Source organism: Sorex araneus, chromosome X (assembly GCF_027595985.1).
Source record: "Sorex araneus isolate mSorAra2 chromosome X, mSorAra2.pri, whole genome shotgun sequence".
Lineage (NCBI taxonomy): Eukaryota > Metazoa > Chordata > Mammalia > Eulipotyphla > Soricidae > Sorex > Sorex araneus.
This window is the reverse complement of record NC_073313.1, coordinates 162817236-162839164: the sequence shown is the minus strand read 5'-3', so window position 1 is coordinate 162839164 and position 21929 is coordinate 162817236. Positions and strand designations below refer to the sequence as shown.

Below are 21929 nucleotides of genomic sequence, written 5' to 3'. Positions count from 1 at the left end.
TTCTTCTTGTTTGTTTTTTGGGCCACACCCAGCGTTGCACAGGAGTTACTCCTGGCTCATGCACTCAAGAATTATTCCTGGCGGTGCTTGGGGGACCCTATGAGATGCTGGGAATCGAACCGGGGTTAGTCTTGTGCAAGGCAAACGCCCTCCCCGCTGGGCTATCCCTCCACCCCCCACCCCCCCTATTATCTTCTTAATACAGCTATTTTACTCTGGCATTTTGTTGACTTCATAAACATAGTTTTAATGACAGCTTACTAGCTATCCCGTAAAAATATACATAATTTGTTTCACAATTGATAGATTACTATTTGCACCCCCATTAAAAGCATTTGCAAGAAAGCTTTGTCCGTGAAACTTTTCCTCATTCAGCAGCATTATATTAGAATAGAGTCCCACAATTCGAATTGCTGGCCGCAAGGGTAGAGATATTTAGGAGTTTGGGCACATATTGTCAAATCGCCTCTCTTGAAACAATCCCAGATGGCTTTGAAATCTTGAGTTCTTTCTTTTTTGGGGGGTGGGGAGGTCTGGGGGGCCTTGTCTGGCTTACTCCTGGCTCTGCACTCAGGGGGTGCCGGGGATTGAACCTGGGTTGGCCAAGTGCAAGGCAAATGCCCTATGTGCTGGACTAGCTCTCTAATCCTTTCTTTACAGAGGTCCCTGCAAGCTCAGTTATTCATTCAGCGGACACTGGGCTTCCTCATGTACTCCAACTCTTTTTTCCTTTTGCTTCTTTGGGTCACACCCGGCAATGGACAGGGGTTACTCCTGGCTCTGCACTCAGGAATTACCCTTGGTGGTGCTCAGGGAACCCTATGGGATGCTGGGGATCGAACCCGGGTGCAAGGCAAACGCCCTCCCCACTGTGCTATTGCTCCAGCCCCCAACTCTTTTTTGGGGGGGCACCCAACAGTGCTCAGGATTGATCCCTGGCCCCCTGGCAGGTGCGTTCATGAACCCCGGGGCTGCCTTTGAGGCTGGCATTGCCTGCAGCCTCCGGGGCACTGGGTGGGGCAAAACCAGACAGAGCCTGCCTGGGACGAGCAAGGGCTGTCAGCGGCGTCTCTGTCACACCTTCACTGCTTGCAGGAGCCTCGCCAGTGGAGTCACCCTGTCCCGCATCTCCATAGTGATGCGCAGACTCCCGTTGCCATGGTGACCGCTCTGGGAGCTCAATCTCTTCCGTCAGTCCATCCCCCCCTTTACCATTACCCTTGTCTGTTCTTCACCCCAGGCTCTGATTCTGACTCCAGGACTGGGTCTAACTAGTGGGGGGGGGGGGTAAGGAATACCTTTTCTTTCCTCATCTTTCCTTTACTAGAATTTTTGCTTATTTACTTGGGTTTTGGTTTGGGGGCCACACCTGGTGGTGCTCAGGGCTGTCCTGGCTTGTCCTGGCTCACGGATCACTCCTGGTGGTGCTTGGGGGAACCATATGGGATGCGGGGGATCGAACCCGGGTTGACTATGTGCAAAGTAAGTGCCCTAACCACTGTGCTACCTCTCCGGCCCCTCCTTTACTAGAATTTTAAAGTTAATGAATCAAATATCTGCTAGGCTAAGTCAGGCAATATAGAGGTTTCCAATTTCGAACATTCCTCTCTTATAACACTGAATTGTAGCTGGATTAATGGTTTAAGCAAGACAAGGTGACTAAAACTCCAGGATTTATTTAATTTATTATTATTTTGGGGGTTTGGGGGCCACATCTGATGGTGCTCAGAGTTTACTCCTGGCTCGGCACTCAGGAATTACTCCTGGTGGTGCTCGGGGGACCATATGGGTTGCTGGGGGTTGAACCCGGGTTGACCACATGAAGACAAACGTCCTAGCTGCTATCCTATCTCTGTGGCCTCAAAGTTTGAGAATTTATTATTATTATTATTATTTGCTTTTTGGGTCACACCCGGCAATGCACAGGGGTCACTCCTGGCTCTGCACTCAGGAATTACCCCTGGCGGTGCTCAGGGGACCATATGGGATGCTGGGAATTGAACCCGTGTCGGCCGCGTGCAAGGCAAACACCCTACCCGCTGTGCTATCGCTCCAGCCCCAAAGCTTGAGGATTTATATAATCTGTGATAAGCAAGGCTGGTTAATAAATAACAAAATGTAAAAGATTATGGAATACAATGACTATATTTGAGCACGTATGTGCACACACACACGCATGCACACACACAAATATATATTTTTTGCAAAAGTATATGTGTCTATCTGATGGTGGGGGGAGTCACAAATAAAGGCAACAACTAATTCCAAACCTGGAATTTTGCAGAGCAAGTGGTTAAATCTCCCTGGTTTTGGAAGATTCTATAGGAATCAGTATGAAAAAGAAGGCTTAACAAGAACAGGTGTGTCCAACAAACGTTTGTCAAGCAAGAAGCACAGGAGTTAAAGCCACAGTGTGGTAGAGAGGGCACTGGCTTTGCCCTCGGTTGACCTGGGTTTGATCCCTGGCACCCGCCATGGTCCCCTGAGCACTGCCTGAGCACAGAGCCAGGAATAAGCTACAGGGCGCAAGATAGACATCCTCCCAGGGGCTGGAGCGATAGCACAGTGGGTAGAGTGTTTGCCTTGCATGCGGCCAACCCGGGTTCGATTCCCAGCATCCCATATGGTCCCCCTGAGCACCACCAGGGGTAATTCCTGAGTGCAGAGCCAGGAGTGACCCCTGAGCATCACTGGGTGTGACCCAAAAAGCAAAAAAAAAAAAAAAAAAAAGATAGACATCCTCCCGGGAACAAAAGAAACAGGAAGCAACGGTGGATGATGAAGATTTTCTTTGGTGGGGCACACCCAGTGATGCTCAGGGGACCCAGAGAGCTCCCACAGGCAAAGCATATGCTTATACTCCAGCCCCCTAAAATATCTTCCAGCCCCCAATTATACTTTCTCATCATCCTTTTATCCCCTCCCCTTTGTGGGTATGTGAGAGATGCAAATATGCATCATGGCATATGCACAATTTGACTTTCTCGTTACAGATATTGGAATTATATATAGTTCTGCGGTTTGCTTCTCTGAATTGATGTGAGGCACATCTTCCAAGCTGAGCCGCCCTGCCAGCTTCTGACAGCGGGAACACAGACATCCGCTGCTCTATCCTGCCAACTCTTGAGCCCTTCCAACCCCTTCCACCGACCAGTAGGTGGGGTCCCAGGCTAAGGCATTCGCCCTCGCCCCAGCCTCCTGGGCACTTCCCAGAATTTGGTGAATCATCTCAGATCACCTGAGATGTCTTAGGAAACACCGACACCCAATTCAGCAGAAATCATCCCTTTCACCGCAATGCCGGCGCGAGCATTTAAGTACGAGAGTGTCTCTGCTCAGCTTTCCAGAACCCGAAATCAACCCACTTATTTCTGGAGTGCGTATCACAGTTTAGCTGCATCTAAAGCTTCATTTACATGAAGCCGGCGGGTCTGGTTTGCTAATCTGAATCCCTCCAGGTGGATGTGTCTCTGCTTTGCGTGGGGGGATGATTTACATCCATCAGTTCCGTTTGGCTCCCCCGCCCTCTGTTTTATTTCTATAATTAGAAAGAAAAAAAGCGAGTCTTTAGTCATGAGCAATTTCTGGACAGCGTGGAAAGTTGCAGCTTCTTGTTCCCCCTGAACTGAAGCTCATTTTGTCCTTGTTTGGGCTTGGGGGGCTCTTTCTTTCTTTCTTTATTTTTTTTTTGCTTTTTGGGTCACACCTGGAGATGCACAGGGGTTACTCCTGGCTCATGCACTCAGGAATTACTCCTGGAAGTGCTCAGGGGACCCCTGGGATGCCGGGATCGAACCCGGGTCAGCCGAGAGCAAAGAAAGCATCCTGCCCGCTGTGCTATCGCTCCAGCCCAGAAGATTCTTTCTTGACTAGCATCAATATAATATAGACTTTTACCACACACACACACACACACATACACACACACACACACAGAGATAGAAAGAAAAAAACACATTGTAAGAATTAGCAGGAGGAACACACTTCAAAATTTAAGTCCCCAAAGACTGTCAACAGTGACTGTGCAGATTTGAAAAGAGCAAGAGTGAGGGATGAAAAAGGATCTTAATTAAAATGCAGCGTTGCTGGGGCCGGAGCAACAGTACAGCAGGGAGGGCGTTTGCCATGCAGGCAGTTGACCTGGGTTTGATTCCGGGCATCCCATAGGGTCTTCTAAACACTGCCAGGAGTAATTCCTGAGCTCAGAGTCAGAAATAACTACTGGGAATGGCCCAAAAAGACAAAAAAAAGTGCAGGGCTAGAGTGATAGCACAGTGGGGAGGGTGTTTGCCTTGCATGTGGCTGGCCTGGGTTCGATCCCCGGCATCCCATAGGGTCCCCTGAGCCCCGCCAGGAGTGATTCCTGAGCAGAGCCAGGAGAATCACCAGGTGTGGCCAAAAAAATTAAAATCAAAGAAAAAACCTGAGAGTCAACAAGAGAGAGAGGTAGTCAGTTGGAATCAAAATTTGAGGAATTACCCGCAGCAAAAGCAAAAAGCAAAAAAAAAAAAAAAAGACAAAGATAAAGAATAATTAAGGGGCAATAGCACAGTGGGCAGGGCATTTGCCGTGCACAAGACTGGCCCGGGTTCGATTCCCAGCATCCCATATAGTCCTCTGGGCACTGCCAGGCGTGATTCCTGAGTGCATGAGCCAGGAGCAACCCCCGTGCATCACTGGGTGTGACCCAAAAAGCAAAAAAAAAAAATTGATGTTAATAACTAAGAATTTTCCTTAATTTCTGAATTAAATGGAAAATCTAGTCCAGAGATTCAGGGACCTAAATAAATCAAACATCCCAGCTTAAATAAGTAAAAAGAAACTAATAACTGGAGTGATAGTATAATGGGGGAGGCATTGGACCTGGATTTGATCCCTGCCACCCCATATGGTCCCCTGAGCACTGAGCACAGAGTTAGGAGTAACCCCAGAGCATCACCAGGTAAGGCCCCCACAGAAAAACAAGTAAGTTGGGCTGGATCAATAGCATAGTGGGTAGGGCGTTTGCCTTGCATGCGGCTGACCCGGGTTCGATTCCCAGCATCCCATAGGGTCCCCTGAGCACCGCCAGGAGTAATTCCTGAGTGCAGAGCCAGGAGTGACCCCTGTGCATCACTGGGTGTGACCCAAAAAGTCAAAAAACAGGGGCTGGAGCAATAGCACAGCAGGTAGGGCATGTGGCTGACCCAGGTTCGATTCCCAGCATCCCATATGATCCCCTGAACACTGCCAGGGGTAATTCCTGGGTGCAGAGCCAGGAGTAACCCCTGTGCATTGCCATGTGTGACCCAAAAAAAACAAAAAACAAACGAAAAAAACCTATTCAAAAAGCAAAAAAAAAAAGGGGGGGGGGCCTGGAGCGATAGCACAGTGGGTTTGCCTTGCACGCGGTTTGCCTTGCACACGGTCGACCCGGGTTCAACTCCCAGCATCCCATATGGTCCCCTGAGCACCGCCAGGAGTGATTCCTGAGTGCAGAGCCAGGAGTAACCCCTGTGCATCGCCAGGTGTGACCCAAAAAGCAAAAAAAAAAAAAAAGTAAAAAAACAAAACAAACAAAATATGTTAATAGAAGCTCATCAGCTGGTCACGCATTATTTAAACCAGAAGAACAGTTAGGAGACAAAAAGAAAATCTTAAAATCAAGACAGTTCCTCCCTGAGCCAGGAGTAAGCCCTGAGCACCACCTGGGGTGTTCTGAAATTTTCTAGTCAAGGGTGGTTGTTTACAAAGGAATTATTAGGTTGGTCACCATCTTCTCAAAGACAACAGTTAGAGACAGAAGGGAGTGGAATAATATCTCCAGTGTGCTGAGAGAAAATAACTCTGGAATCTAAAGTTGTGGGCTGGGCAAAATGATGTCTGAACAGGAACGGGAAACTTTCAGATAAACAAAACCTGATACCAATCCGTCACGCTTAAGAAAATTAGCTGCAGAAGGAAGGGGAAAGATTTTCAAAAGAAGGTAAGAAATTCAGAGAAGGGCTGGAGTGATAGCACAGTGGGTAGGGCGTTTGTCTTGCACGTGGCCGACCCAGGTTCGAATCCCAGCATCCCATATGGTCCCCTGAGCACCGCCAGGGGTAATTCCTGAGTGCAGAGCCAGGAGTGACCCCTGTGCATTGCCGGGTGTGACCCAAAAAACAAAAAAAAAAAAAGAAAGAAATTCAGAGAGCTGGAGAGATGCACAGCGGGGAGGGCGTTGGCCTGGCACGCGGCCAACCCGGGTTCAATCCCCGGCACCCCATAGAGTCCCCTGAGCACCACCAGGAGTGATTCCTGAGTGCAGAGCCAGGAATCAGCCTTGAGCATCGCCAGGCGTGGTCCCCTCCCCCCAAGCAAAATAAATGAAATTCAGGAGGTTGTGGAGGGGAAAAATAAGCAAGTAGTATAGGGGTTAAGGTGTTACGTGGCTGACACGGGCTTGATCCCAGCCTTGCACACGGCCCAGCCGTGAAGCACTTGCCTCACATGTCATGCGTTGCCAGAATGAAAAACAAACCCCCAAAACTTCAACTAGCAAGGCCTTAGATGTGGCGGTCTGGTGACCCCACGGGCGGTGCTGAGAGCTCACTTCCCGTCTCTGAGGAAAGGGGCTCCCAGCAGTCTTGGTGTTCTGCTCTCTCCGAGGCGGCCTCCTTGGAGCCAGACTTCCTGTGTGACCTCAGTGACCACAGAGTGTCCCCCCCTCCATAGCCCACAGTCACATGCCAAATGCCAAGTGACACCCACCTATTGTTTCTGCCAGACGGCTCCTGGCTGTGGTGGCCAGGGCACAGCCCCCAGAAGCAAGGATGGTTGCTAGATGCTGCCAGTGAGGGGCAAATGTCCTGTGGCATCTCTGCATGGTCTCATGGGCAGCTCAGCTCCCGGGGGTGCCCCCCTGCCCACCTCTCTACTCTCCGGTCCCTCCTAAGTTCCTCTTCCTATTTGGAGGTGCAAGGCTGCTGCTTTTTATTTTATTTTATTTTATTTTGCTTTTTTGGTCACATTCGGCGATGCACAGGGGTTACTCCTGGCTCTGCACTGAGCAGTCACTCCTGGCGGTGCTCGGGGGACCCTATGGGATGCTGGGAATCGAACCCGGGTCAGCCGCATGCAAGGCCAACGTCTTCCCCGCTGTGCTATCGCTCCGGCCCCAGGCTGCTGGCTTTCGAGGACAAACGTGCCACCCTTGACACAAACACAAGCGCTTAAGTTTAGAAAAGGAACTTTTAATTCTCCGGGTTGCTTGGGACCCAGCGACACTTCATAGCTCAGGTGCACGGTGCTCTCCCAACGCCCCCTTGGGCTCGGCTTTGTGCCCCCCACTTCATGGCAGGATCCCCAGGGCGAGACCGTGACGCACGCCCCAAGGAAACCGAGGAAGAAAGTGGGTGTGGGGAAGCCCTTCCAGTTCAGGGGAGAAGAATGATGGGGCTGGGGTGGGGGGGACTCAGGGGTCCCAGGTGGTTCCGGTCCAGCCGCCCTCCTTTCTCTGCCCACCCAGGCACACCCGGGAATTCATCAGAGGATGTTGGTCCAGGTGCAGGATCTGTCCTGGCAGGCTCCAGGTATATCTCGGCAACTATAGCATCTTTGGAACAAACGTCCGGTTTCCGGTCCCTTCACCGCATCTGAGCTTCTGCCGCAGTATGCGTGGACGGCAGTGGACAGACATGGATCAAGCTGGCAGCAGTGGGCGGCAGCAGACGCCAGTGGTTTTGGTCTCTGCCGCTGGTGCTCTTTGGTGGTGAGAAGCCGGGCACAGTGCTCAGGGGGACGAGAGAGCCACGACTGTATCCCCCCAAAATGGCCTGAGCATTGAGACGATCCAGAGGTGGTGATCGAGAAGGACTCCTCGACGGTCCTTTCCCGCGGCACTAGAAAGGGGTGTGTGTGTGTGGGGGGTGCCCTGACAGATAGGGCTCAGGGGTGCTGAGAAGTCAAAGGCTGCACTAGTTATGGCTTGTGCGGTCCTTGCTGCCCTTGCTGCCCAGGCCAGAGCCCCTCAGGAAGCCGTTTCAGCGGCTGATTCTCCTGTTGTCCACGGCACACACAGAAGATTATTCTGGAAGCTGCAGGGGGCAGGTGAGCCCTGTGGAAAGCTCCCTAAAGAGACCCGGGAGATGCCGAAGAACCTTCAGGGGCTGCCCAGGAACCCAGGGAGGCAAACAGACAGACGAACCCTGGGCACGGGGGGGAGGGGCGGACACAGCAGCCTGCCCGCCCCCCCACCCCACTCCAGAGAAGGTGTCGGCCAGTCCTTGAACGCTCCACGTTGTCTGTGAGAGAAAGTGCAGCTGGGAGACACCTGGCGTTCTCTGAAGCCCAGGCTCCACCTTTTAGGTGGGCTTGGGGGCCACGCCCAGAGATGCTCAGGGCTCACCCCTGCTCTGCACTCGGGAATCACTCCTGGCGAGCTTGGGGGACCTGATAGGGTGCCGGGGATCGAACCGGGGTTGGCTTCATGCAAGGCCAACGCTCTCCCCTCCGGATTATCGCTCAGGCCCAAGGCGCCACACTCAGACCCACTTTTGTCTCCAGGAGGAAGGAACATTGGAAGCATGTGCCCCCTTCTCAGTGCCCCTTCTCATGTGCTCAGTGCTCAGCTGGACTCCGTGATCGGGGCTGGGTGCACTCACGTCTGAAGCCTCAGCTGCCGATGGGGGTCCCTGAAGGGCGGGGGGAGGGGGCTTGTCCTCGTCAACCAGCAGGAACAGCTCACCTGGGAGTGACAGCTGGGTTCCAGGAGGACAAATCCCTGGCCGTGAGCACTTCTCAGGAGTCATCATGCTTACTCCGGGCCCATGGGCGCCCCATCCAATGACACGGACGGTGGAGAAGCAAGTGTACATGTCATGATGGGAGGGACTGGACCGAGGCCGTCCCCCCTCAGCCCCCTTTCCTCCGCCCCGATCTATACAAATTACAGAAGCCAGAGACGGAGCTTTGGGATTAGGCAAAAATCTCTCATTTAGGTAAGGCCAGGAGGAAAAGCAAATAATAACCCTCCAGCTATTACTGTGCATCCCCCGACCAGCAAGCCCTGTAGAGTGGCCAATGACCAGCCCAGGACAGGTCCAGGTGGCCCGCAGTGGTGAGAAGAATTTGTGGCAAAATGAAATATAAGCGGCTGGAGCAACAGTACAGCAGGGAGGGTGTTGGCCTGGCACGTGGCCAACCCGGGTTCGATTCCCAGCATCCCATAGGGTCCCCCGAGCACCGCCAGGAGTGATTCCTGAGTGCAGAGCCCGGAGGAGCCCCTGAGCGTTGCTGGGTGTGACCCAAAAAGCCAAAAAAAAGAAATACAAACCCCGAGTGGAAAAGTAGGTTTGGGGGCAGGGAAGGGAGGTCTAGACTCACCTTCAAAACTGAAGGAAACTATTTTCCTGCCCCCTCACAATTCCTTCTCCATTTTCATGACTTTCTCCCTTTCTTTATATATTTTAAACCGTTCTCAAAAGGCACCAGATGACAACGCAGTTGGGGTGCAGCGGGAGGCTGGCCGTGGCGTCCACCAGAAGCAGGTGGGGGGGGCAGTTGGGGGAGGAAGAGGTGAGCCCTTAATGCCCAAGACTCAGACACCAAAGTGAGCCACAGAAGAGAAAAAGTGTATGCTCTTGGAATGGGGAGGGGGGGGAAATACCTAGCCAAGCTTTTCAAAAACAGATACAAGTGGTTCGTGTCATTCCAGAATGGTCCTGCTTCTTCTAGAACATTCCAGAGTATTCCAGTGGCTTCTAGAATGTTCTAGAGCATTCCTGCTGCTTCTAGAACTGCCAGTGCAAGTCCTTGTTGCAAAGGTGCAGCAGGTCCCAGGTGTTAAACTGACCCGAGGCTTCCAGTTTTATTGTAATTATATAGTGGTGGTGAACTGTATGTCTTGCCTGCTGTGGTCGTCCCGGGTCGGAAGCAGCCTGGCACGGGGAGGACAGGCAAGGATCATTCGGGCACCAGAGATTCCTGGGGAATCAGCAGTTCCTCGCTGATTCCCTTGCGGAGCTGCAAAAGCAATTTGAGTCCAGCTACAAGGAGGGGAGTCAGGTCTCGGCGGAGAAGCCCCAGGGGTCTAGAATGTTCTCACAGGCAGGTTTTTTTTTCCTCTGTGAAGTTCCTCAAAGGAGTCAGGTGGGTGCTGAGGATGCAATCCGCACCCCCCAGCTCACCCCGTCCAAGGCTGGCTCCGAGGTGTCGCCAGAGCACAGTTAGCCGCCCTCCTTCCCAGGCTGGGGGGCAGAGCGGTGCCCACGCCTGCTGTCTTCGGGAGGTGCCTGGACCCCCGGGATGGGGGTCAGTGAGCTGTCGGTGTCCAGCCTTCTTGACACAGGTCTCGAGAAAAACCACTTCAGACCACGAGGGACATCCTGGTGGGGAAGTCGTTCTGGGCAAGAGCAGAAGGAGCCCGGATGTTAACCCACATGGACCCAGAGATCCAACAGATCCAAAGGGATCTCAGGGGGATCAAAGGGATCTAAAGAGATCCAACAGATCCACCTGCAGGCGCCTCTCCAGCTGGCCCCGGAGAGTCTTTATTTCTGGGTCACACCTAGTGATGCTCAGGGGTTACTTCCGGCTCAGCACTCAGGGATCACTCCTGGCAGGGTTCGGGGGGACCCAATGGGATGCCCGGGATGGAACCTGGGTCAGCCGTGAGCAGGGCCAGCGTCCTCCCCACTGTGCTATTGACCAGCTATTGAGGCACGCTGGATGTAATTGCTTCCACTGAGGTTTAAAACTGGTCCTTAATTGGGGGCCGGAGCGATAGCACAGCGGGTAGGGCGTTTGCCTTGCACGCGGCCGACCCGGGTTCGATCCCCGGCATCCCATATGGTCCCCCAAGCACCGCCAGGAGTAATTCCTGAGTGCAAAGCCAGGAGTAACCCCTGAGCATCGCTGGGTGTGACCCAAAAAGAAAAAAAAAAAAAACTGGTCCTTAACGATCTGATCCATACGGAGCAGCGGGCACTGAGCTCTCGGATCGTTCAGTCCCACCTGGATGAAAACCACACGGGGTCCCGCCAGGACAGGGGCAAGAGGAGTGCTGACTGCGTGCCCCTGGCAGTACGGTTCAGCACAGCGGGGAGGGCGTTTGCCTTGCAGTGGCCGACCCCAGGTCGATCCTCACCATCCCACAGGATCCCTGGAGCACCGCCAGGGGTGATCTCTGAGCGCAGTCAGGAGGAGCCCCTGAGCACCGCTGGGTGTGACACCCAAACCCAAGCCCCCCCTCAAAGAGCTCCTATTTCCAAGGAGCTGGGGCTACTGCGCAGGTACAAGCTCCCCTAACTCCCCGCTGTCCTGGGACTTGGGGGGAGCGCGCCCAGCTTGCAAGCCTGTGCCAAGCGGGCCCCTTCCCGCCCGGGCGGGGGGGTCCCTCCCTGCGCCCCCCGGGCGGGGGCTGTGCTCCGGACTCACCGATTTCTTGCTCGTCTCCTTCCTGCGCTTCTCAGAGCCCGCGTGGAACGGCAGGTCGCGCGCGCTGCGGAACGACGGGCCGCGGCTCAGCTCGCGCTCGCTGTAGGGCGGCAGCGCGTCCTCGGCCGCGTCCTCGTCCTCGTCCTCGCCGTCCTCCTCGTCCTCGTCCTCATCGTCGTCGTCGTCGTCGTCGTCGCCGCGGCGGCGGCCGCCCGGCGGGGACCAGGCGTAGTAGGAGGCGCTGCGCGGGCCGAGGCGCGCGCTCAGGCGCGACGGCGTCTCCAGGCTGCCCGCGCGCTCGGCGGCGTCCGGCCGCGGCGGGCGCGCGTAGCGGGGCGCGGGCCCCGGCGTGCGGCTCACCAGGCGCGGCAGGCGCGCGGGCGTGGGGCTGTAGGGCGGCTCGCGCGCGCGCGGGTAGTACTCGCCGTGCGCCGTGTCCGCGCGCTCCAGCCGGCGCGACGGCCCGTACGAGTCGGTCAGCGCCGCCAGCTCGTCCATGGACACGGCCGGCACCCCCGGGGCGAAGTTCTTCCGCGACAGCATCTCCGACTTGGCACGCGGCTGGCTGCGGGCGCGGGGGGGACGCGGGTCAGGTGCAAGGCTCGGCCCGAGGACCCGCGGCTGGGGTGGACGGGGAGCTGCTAGGGGTGGTACAAGTGTCCACTGGGGTCCTGGGGTCGGATATGGCGATCTGAGTGCAGACTACAGCGTCCCTACGAGGCTTAGGGAGGTGAAGGCAACTCAGTTGGGTCTAATGGATCCAAAGAGATCCAACACACCCAAAAGGGGATCTGAAAGTGATCTAAAGGGATCCAACAGATCCAAAAAGGGATTTGAAAGGGATCTAAAGAGATCCAACAGATCCAATGGGATCCGAAGGGGATCAAAAGAGATCCAAAAGGGATCAACAGAAGCCAGGGGACCCAAAAGGATGTTAAGGGGATCCAAGGGATCCAAATGAATCCAAAGAGGATCAAAGAGATCCAATAAATACAAAGGGATCTGAAGAGGATCAATATGATCTAAGAAATCCACAGGGATTGAGAAGACCCAGGAGATCCAAAGGAACCTAAGGGGTTCAAAGGGATCCTAGTGACCCAAAGGGATCCAAAGAGGTTCAAAGAGATCCAATAGATCTGGAGGGGATCAAAAGGATCTAAGATCCAAAGGGATCAACACAACCCAGGGGGTTAAAGGGATCCAGGATATCTAAATGGGATCCTAAGGGGATTGAAGGGACCCAAGAGATCGAAAGGGATCAGAAGAGATCGAAAGGGATCTAAATGGGTACCAATGAACCTGTGTGTCATTGTCCCCCCACCCTCACCCCCAGTGCCATCCTCACCTGTGCCGGAAGCTGTCCCTCTCCTCCTTGTCATAGTCCATGGCCGTGGGCCCCCGGCTCACCCCACTGCCGCCCCCCATGACACTGGTCCAGTAGTCGGGGTCACTCTCCAAGTCCCCGGACACAGGGAAGGGCTTGCTGCGCATCTGGTGGTACGTGTGGCGGAAGCTGCCGTCCTCCTCGTGCAGGGAGCTGAGTTCCGAGATGGTGTTGTTGTCTGCAGGGGCAGAGGTGGGCGGGATGGAGTTGGCACCCTGCGCCAGCCCGGGCTGCCTGCCGGAAGCTTCCCCGCGTCTGGGTGTGGGGGGGGGGCGCTCCAGACTCCCTCCCCCAGGCGCCCTCTCCACCGCGGTCCCCCTCCGGTCCCCTCGGTCCCCTCGCAGGCTTCCATGACAACTGTTACAACTCGCTTGTCGGGAGCGGGACATCTGCCTGCCTGCCACTCCAATCTGGAGATGGTCTTTTTATAGCCGGTGTGGGGGAGGACGGCCACAGAGGCAAGGCCGGGATGGATTTAGCAGAGCGGAGCTGAGGCGGGGGCGGGGGCTCCGCCCTCCGAGTCTGCAGAAAGCACCTCGAGTCTGGAACTGTTTCCCCAACAGCTCCGGCGAGCTTCCCACTGGTTCCCCGGGGCGGAGGGTGGCGGGGTTCAGCGAGAAAGGGAACCACCTCGTCACCCGGCCTGCTGGCGCCTCTGACAATCAGCCGCCCAGACATTCTCTTGGAAGCTCCATGCCAGGATCAGCGGCTCTCCGAGGGCCCCGGAGAATGCAAGGCTGGGCCGGATGGTCCCTCCAGGGCCCCCAGGGAACATCTAGGGCTTCAACTGGCACTTGGTCCGAGCCAGGCATGGACCTGGCATGGGCCACATGCAAGGCGGGTGCCCTCGCCCCATCTATCTATCTCTGACCCCGCGTTCTCTCTTGAAGGACGGCCTCCGGCAGATTATTATTTCACCTTCTACATGCAGCGCGGGCAGCGGGATGGCCCGATAGTGACCCTTTCTGTTGGGGAAAACGGGGCCCAAGCTGCCACGAGGCGGCTTACTGTTCTGCAAGTGCCTTTGTGGGCAAGATTTTCAATCACTGTCCTGCATCAAGATTGTGCGTTTGGGGGGCTGGGAGCAATAGCATAGCCGGTAGGGCGTTTGCCTTCCACGCGGCCGACCCGGGTTTGATCCCCGGCATCCCATATGGCCCCCCCAAGCACTGCCAGGAGTAATTCCTGAGTGCAAAGCCAGGAGTAACCCCTGAGCATCACTGGGTGTGACCCAAAAAAGGCAAAAAAAAAAAAGACTGCGCGTTTGGGGGGCTGGGAGCAATAGCATAGCCGGTAGAGCGTTTGCCTTGCACTTGGCCGACCCGGGTTCTATTCCCAGCATCTCATAGGGTCCTCTGAGCACCGCCAGGGGTAATTCCTGAGTGCAGAGCCAGGAGGAACCCCTGTGCGTTGCCAGGTGGGACCCAAAAAGCAAAAAAAAAAAAATGACTGTGCGTTTGAGGGACTACCAGAGACTCGCAAGCCCCAGGGCGGGATGCCCCTTCACCCCCGAGGCCCCCCTCTCGGTCTTCGGAGCTACTTGCTCTAGGATGATGCCCTCAGTGCACCCACTGTTCTGGCCCCCAAGCTCGCAGCTACCTGCGTTTGCAAGCTCAGCATCCCCCCTCCCCCGCTCCCTCCAGCTGTGCACCCGGCCCCACCCCCCCACCCCCCCACCCCGCCGATTGCAGGGCAGGAAAAGAGGGATGCTCACATCGGCCTCGCATCCTCCGGGCAGGGTCAAACTGCGCCAGCTCCTTCTCCACATAGTACAGGACCTTCATCGAGTCCCTCTCCTTGTCCGTCTGGATCCGGTACCCTTTGCGCACTGCGGGATAGAGGGCCAACAGGGGACGCGGAAAGAACCGGAAGGAGGCGTTTACCTCGTCTGCCAGCCGGAAAACACGGTTCCCTTTCTCTCCGAACCCCGCCACCGTCTGCCCCGGGGAACCAGTGGGAAGGTCACCGGAGCTGTTGGGGACCCGGATCCAGGCTCAGGTGCTCTTGGCTGCTTGAAGCCGCAGAGCCCAAGGGGCCTAAGAGACAGCAGGGAGGGTGTTTGCCTTGCACATGGGTTCCCCGGGTTGGGTCCCCGGCATCCTAGATAGGGACTCCGCCAGCAGTGATTCCTGAGTGCAGAGCCAGGAGGAAGCTCTGTGCATTGCCAGGTGTGACCCAAATTTCTGTCACTGTCGCACTGTCATCCCGTTGTTCATCGATTTGCTCGAGCGGGCACCAGTCACGTCTCCATGGTGAGACTTGTTGTGACTGTTTTTGGCATATCGAATACACCACGGGGAGCTTGCCAGGCTCTGCCGTGCGGGCGGGATCCTCTCGGTAGCTTGCCAGGCTCTCCGAGAGGGATGGAAGAATCGAACCCGGGTTGGCCTTGTGCAAAGCAAATGCCCTACCCGCTGTGCTATAGCTCCAGCCCAGCGACCCAAATTTGAAAAACAAAAAATCATTTGATGGTCTGGAGGGATAGCACAGCGGGAGGGCGCTGGCCTTGCATGCGGCAACCCGGGTTGGATCCCCTGCACCCCATTGGGTCCTCTGAGCCCCAGCAGGAGTGATCCCTGAGTGCAGAGCCAGGAGTCAGCCCCCAGCACCGCTGGGTGTGACCAGAAAAGCAAAACAAAAGGAAACATGGCATTTACCTCATGGCATTTGCTTCTGACTGCTCCCTTGGAACCCGCCCAGCAATGGCCATCAATATTTATACAGATGGAGGGATAGCACAGCGGGGAGGGCGTTTGCCTTGCACGCGGCCGACCCAGGTTCAATTCCCAGCATCACATAGGGTCCCCTGAGCACTGCCAGGAGTAATTCCTGAGTGCATGAGCCAGGAGTTACTCCTGAGCATCACGGGGTGTGACCCAAAACACACACACACACACACACACACATATATCACTGTCACTATCACTGTCATCCCGTTGTTCATCGATTTGCCCGAGCGGACACCAGTAACGTGTCCATGGTGAGACTTGTTGTGACTGTTTTTGGCATATCAAATAAGCCACAGGGAGCTTGCCAGGCTCTGCCGTGCGGGCGAGATACTCACGGTAGCTTGCCAGGCTCTCCGAGAGGGGCGGAGGAATTGAATCCGGGTCAGCTGCATGCAAGGCAAACGCCCTACCCACTGTGCTATCACTCCAGCCCATGTATATGATATATATTATATACATAATATATAATATACAATAATAATATAATTATAATATATAATTTAAAATATATTTTATACAGATGGAGCCAGAACCTCAGATCCCAGAAGCAGATTTGGGGTGGAGAGGGCAATGGCCATCAGCTCTTTTATAGTCTTAGTCCTTTGTCAACTTCAGCTTCCTGCCCTCTGACCTCCCAGGTCCCTCCCAAAGTGGGGCGTGACTCACAGGCATGAAAAACCAGCTTCCAGATCAAGCACGCAGAGGCTGAGGACCCTACTTTTGGTGGGGTCACGGGTCACTCCCCCAAACATAGGGAGTCTCCACAGAGGGGACCCGGATGCCTCTGGTCGCCCCCCGGGGAGAAGGCGGGAGCTAAGATTAGCATAGAGGCGCATCAGCAGGAAGCAGGCCCTGTGCCTGGTTTGTTTCCTGAGCATTTTCATTTCGGAAAAGGGAGCAAGTGTCACCTCTGAGATGCGAGGAAGCCCACCTGCTGCCTCTGCACGCACGTCGGTGCTATTTTCAGGGCGGAAGTGAAAAAAAATAAAAATCGAGGGCAGGAGAGAAAAAAAAATGCCACCGACTCCCCGCCTCCCTCCCTTGTTGGGAACAAAGCCCCATCTCGTCCAGGGATCAGGGGCTCTGATGCCCGTCCCCACGGTGGTGGCCGTGGGGAGCGAGAGGGGGGCATTCCAGGAAAGGAAAGAAGGGAAAGAACGGGGACAGAACAGCCACAGGGGTCAGATGACTCGGGTACCCAAAGTGTCGGGGTCTGGCCCTGTTTCTCCCAGGGGCCGTTCCTCCATCCCGAAGAGCACTCCTGTCTCTCGCCATGGCTCATGGCTGGGAAAGCTGGCTCAGGGGGCGTCCTCGGGAGCCCCTGCCAGGGAGGGGCTGGGCCCAAGCCGCTGCATTCACACATGGTCTCGTGGACAGCTGGCCTCTCTCATCACTGTAGTACTGTCATCCCGTTGCTCATCGATTTGTTCAAGCGAGCACCAGTAATGTCTCACATTGTGAGACTTATTGTGACTGTGTTTGGCATATTGAATACGCTACAGGGAGCTTGCCAGGTTCTGCCGTGTGGGCGGGATACTCTCAGTAGCTTGGCGGGCTCTCCGAGAGGGGCAGAGGAAATCAAACCTGGGTCGGCTGCATGCAAGGCAAACCTGCTATGCTATCACTCCAGTCCAACTTACAAGTCACAAATCAAAATTTACTATTAACTCTCATTTTTTTTTTGCTTTTTGGGTCACACCCGGCGATGCTCAGGGGTTACTCCCGGCTTTGCACTCAGGAATCACTCCTGGCGGTGCTCGGGGGACCCTATGGGATGCCGGGGATCGAACCCGGGTCATCCGTGTGCAAGGCAAACGCCCTCCCCACTGTGCTATCGCTCCGGCCCCTATTAACTCTCATCTTAGCACTTCGTCTATATCAGTTTGCCTCATGTCATCGGAGTAAGTGTCTGGTCTTTCCCAAAGAGACTTCAGGGGAAAGAGCCTTTGCATTCTACATCATTCTGGATCTATGTAAAGCCCAGGGCCCACGGAGGGACTTGAGGCGCCGTGGCATGGCATTGTCACCAGAACAGAGAACTCTCTGGCAAGTGGTGACATTGTTGGCTACATTCCAGACTCATTAGAGAAAACATCTCCCACCCACCCCCCATCCCATTTCAGCTCTGGGGGATTTATTTCTCTTTGCAAGTGTTTTCCGATCCAGGCCCTCTAAACTTCAGCCCCTCTTTTGTAACGTTAGCCTCGACAACCTGGATTCTGCTGAGAGCAGACACTGGGCTATTCACTTGAGTGCCAAATTCGAACTTCAAAAACATCTTTCTAGTTAAAGGAGTTGAGCTGATATTTTGGTACATGTGCTGCCAAAGCAAGCACAGAGCTGATATTTTGGACCTGACAGAGGCTCAAGTATTTTTTTCCCCCAACAAAGTCCCCCCTTTTAGCGAGAGCTAACATCATAAAGCCTGCGAGAGGTCTGGGTCTCAAGGGCACCCACCTACCGGGAGGGCCTGGTTCTCCCGTTCAAAGCGAGTTCAGGGAGTCTGTTTATGGAAAACAAAACAGCTGCTAGTTCTGTCCTGTCTCAGGGTGACAAGAACTCAGTGGTGGAAGAAGTGATGCTTAAAATTTGCATTTTTCTCTGTCTACATACAGTAAGGCTTCTATATATATATGTATATGTATATATATGAATATATATATATATAGAGAGAGAGAGACTTGCATCCTTTACTGATTTGGAAACTGAAATTTCAAACCCTACCTAACAACTCCATTCTTTTTTTTTTTCTTTTTGGGTCACAGGGGGTTACTCCTGGCTTTGCACTCAGGAATTACTCCTGGTGGTGCTTGGGGGACCATATGGGATGCCAGGGATTGAACCCAGGTCGGTCGCATGCAAGGCAAACGCCCTCCCCGCTGTGCTATCGCTCCAGCCCCAAGAAGTCATTTTCTTACACCGGCTCAAGTGATGGGGAATTCCAGGGAGGAAGAAGAGACGGGGAGCAACAGGGATGGGGGGAGACCATCCACACCCCTTGCCCCAGCTGTGGTGGTGGGTATAACTCGATCTTGCACAAATTCCACTTTGCCTTCCCCATGACTCAGCACGTCTCCGAGGACGTCAGGATTTCACGAATAGCTCCAGGGAGGCGTGGACACGAGAACCAGTGACTCACACAGGAGTCTGGCTGGGGGGTGGGGGGAACCAGAGACCACGGGGGAGCGGGAGGCACCTTCCACCCGGAGCGGGGGGGGGGGGGGGGGGGCTGCAGGGGCCCAGAGGGGAGGCGCCTGTTTCACCCACCCTCGAGGCGCGTCCACGTCCCAGAATTGAGATGTCAGCTCCTGGGGCCTGCGGGGACTCAGGAGTCGGGCCCGGGCCGGGCAGTCTCCGACAGAGACCCCCAAGCATTGCTCCAGTGGGCCCAGAACAACAAAAATAAATGCGTCTTCTCACTCTCCCACACTGGCAGGCCGCCACCACGGCTCCCTAAGACTCTCACTGACCTAGGGAGAGTCACACATTTCCCAGGCTCCCAGGGGGGCCACTGGCACCCGTCTGGGTGCATCTGCCGCCTCCCTTTATCCCCCAGGGTGCTGCTGAGAGGCTCCCCCTTCTCCTCACTCCCGGGGTCTCCTCCATCCGTGCCCTGTAGGCCCCCTCATGGTCTCCCCACCTCCCCCCAGCTCCCGCGTCTCCCCAGCCTTCACTCTGAGCAATCCAGCAGGGGAGCTCCGAGCTCGGACCCCACCCTCGAGCCTTCACCACCCTTCCCCGCCCTGTGTTCCCGAGCCTGGGGCAGGGAGGGGGTGTTGCTGAGCTGCACCCCACGCCACTTCCTGCCCTCTCCACTCCCCAGGCAGGACTGTCTCACACCCCGGACAGCGGGAGGAGCCACGGGGGGGGGGGGCGGGCTGGGGGCGGGGTCAGATGGAGGAGCCACGGGGCGGGCTGGGGGCGGGGACAGCGGGAGGAGCCACGAGAGGGCGGGCTGGGGGCGGGGTCAGCGGGAAGAGCCACGAGAGGGCGGGTTGGGGGCGGGGTCAGCGGAAGAGCCACGAGGGGGCGGGGTCAGTGGGAGGAGCCATGAGGGGCGGGCCGGGGGCGGGGTCAGCGGGAGGAGCCACTGGGGGCGGGGTCGGCTGCGGTTACCACTGTGGCTCCCGATGGAGTCGCTGGGCGCCAGGGGCGGTGGGTGCGGCTTGTCCATCAGCATGCCTGAGGGGGGCGCCCCTGCCAGGGGCACGGCGGAGGGGATGGAGTAGGGGCCCGGCACCCCCGAGACGGAGGGCGGGTACCCGGCCTTGGCGGCTTTCCCTGCTTCGTACACTGCGGAGGGAGACAAGAGCAAAGAGAGGCGAACATCTGCCGGTGCCCTCAGTCCCCCCGGGCACGTGTGTGCGGGGGACGGGACACTGGGCCGGTGTGCATGGACGCGTGCCCAGGCACATGCACGTGCCCACACAGGTGCACACATATGGACACAGCACTGTGTCTGCAGTGCTGTATGGCCATCTGTAATGTGAACACGTATGTATGTGCCAGTGTGCAGTGTGTATATACCTAAACATGTGCTGCTCTGTGTGCATGTGTGTCTGTGTGTGCATGTATGTACCCAGGTATGTGTATCTGTGCATGTATGTAACCACTGCATGTATGTCTGTGTGCCTGTATCCATGCATGTGTGTCTATGCATGCATGTTCCTATGCATGTGTGTCTGTGTGCTCATGTATGTACCCATGTGTGTCTGTACCATGGTTGTGTGTCTGTGTATGTGCCATACATGTGTCTTTGTGTGTGTATGCACCCATGCATGTGTGTGCATATATTTACCCATGCATGTGTGTCTCTGTATGTACCCATGTGTGCATCTGTGTATGTACCCATGCATGTGTTTCTGTGCATGTATGCACCCATGCATGTATGTGCATATATGAACCCATGCATGTGTTTCTGTGCATGTATGTGCCCATGCATGTGTGCTTGTGCGTGTATGTACCCATGCATGCATCTCTGTGAGATGTGCTGAATTCCCCGGCCACTTCTGCCACCCCGCAGCTCCCCCAGTTCTGCTCCCGGCACCCCAGGGGAATCCCAGGAGCGACAGTAGCCCCCTCACCCACACGGCCACGGGGTGGGTCCCCCAGGCCCAGCCCCTTTCTCCAGAGGCCCAGCAGCGGGGCTGGCCATCCTGCCCCAGCTCACCCGCCTTGCCCACGCCAGGCTGGGCTGGTCCCGTCCACAGGAGCCTAGAGGGAGGCGAGTCCCGTGGGGCTGACCCTGGGCCCGGCACCCTCTGCCTGTGCTGCCTCCTGTCTGGGGGCGCGGTCCCGCCCTCCCACCGTGCAGAGCCCCCTTCCTGCCATCACACGTGGCCCCGGCCTCACCACATGCAGGAGGGCCACAGTGGACAGGAAACATGGGGCCAATGGACACCCCCATGAAACATGGGGGTCCCTGCTCCGAGCAGGCGTCGGGGGTGCTGGGCCGCCGGGCAGGGAGTCCCCGGGGAGGGACACTGAGCAGGGTCCCTGCTCGGGGCGGGCGGGGACACTCACGGGCCTGCGGGCAGCAGCAGGTGTCCGGGCAGCAGGGGCAGCGCACGTAGCAGCAGCAGCTGTGCGGGCAGCACTGGCACCAGCAGATCCCCACGAGCACGAAGAGGAGCACGAAGCCCAGGAGCACCAGGCCCACGAACACCCACTCTGCAGAGGTGCACAGGGAGCCACGCTCGGGCCAGCCCTGATGGCCACCGTGCCCCCCCCGCGTCCCCACCCCCATCCCGAGGGGGGCTGGGGACATTGGGGACCCTCCCGGGGCACGGGGGAGCAACTGTCGGGCCGTGAGGGGAGGACGCGTGCACGGGGACGCTGCTGGCCGGGCCCTGACGGACACGGCGGGCTCTGGGGACACGAGTCTCTCGTCCGTGGGAAGTGGGACCCGGAGCAGATGCTTCCTGTGCCCCCGTCAGCGTTTCTCAGGATCCACGAGGCACCTCGAGAGAATCTTTCCTGTCTCGGGGCTGGAGCGATAGCACAGCAGGGAGGGCGTTTGCCTTGCACATGGCCGACCAGGGTTCGATACCCAGCATCCCGTATGGTCCCCTGAGCACCACCAGGAGTGATTCCTGAGTGCAGAGCCAGGAGTAACCCCTGAGCATCGCCGGGTGTGACCCAAAAAGCAAAAAAAAAAAGAAAGAAAGAAAAGAAAATCTTTCCTGTCTGCAGCAGGCCGGGGACACGCAGAGAGGGAGGCTGTCTCTGCCCCCCAGGAGCACTGGAATGGAGCACACCTGGGCCAGCACAGGCTCGAGGGGTGGAAAAGGGGGGGGGGGGCAGAAGGGGGTGCTGTAGACACCAGAGGGTGCCCAGACGATGGGTTGGACCCTCGTCACAACAGAAGAGAAAGGAATCCAGGTCTATTCAGCTCAAGAAAAAAGGGGATTATGGGGGCT

The 21929-nt window shown here is 56.2% G+C and overlaps 1 protein-coding gene across 2 annotated transcripts in view; it reads right to left on the bottom strand.

Annotated features, from left to right (window-relative positions):
- Nucleotides 1-7193: 7193 nt before the first annotated feature.
- ILDR2 (immunoglobulin like domain containing receptor 2) overlaps nt 7194-21929 on the bottom strand; it is a 43053-nt gene continuing 28317 nt past the window's right edge. For both annotated transcript variants that reach the window (XM_055120753.1, XM_055120754.1), the window contains 6 exons: nt 21034-21180; nt 19627-19803; nt 14496-14609; nt 12743-12959; nt 11398-11962; nt 7194-10363 (listed from right to left, as the gene is read on the bottom strand). In XM_055120753.1, coding sequence (XP_054976728.1) covers nt 10328-10363; nt 11398-11962; nt 12743-12959; nt 14496-14609; nt 19627-19803; nt 21034-21180 — 1256 coding nt within the window. In that variant the 3' untranslated portion in view covers nt 7194-10327. The remainder of the gene's footprint in view (nt 10364-11397; nt 11963-12742; nt 12960-14495; nt 14610-19626; nt 19804-21033; nt 21181-21929) is intronic.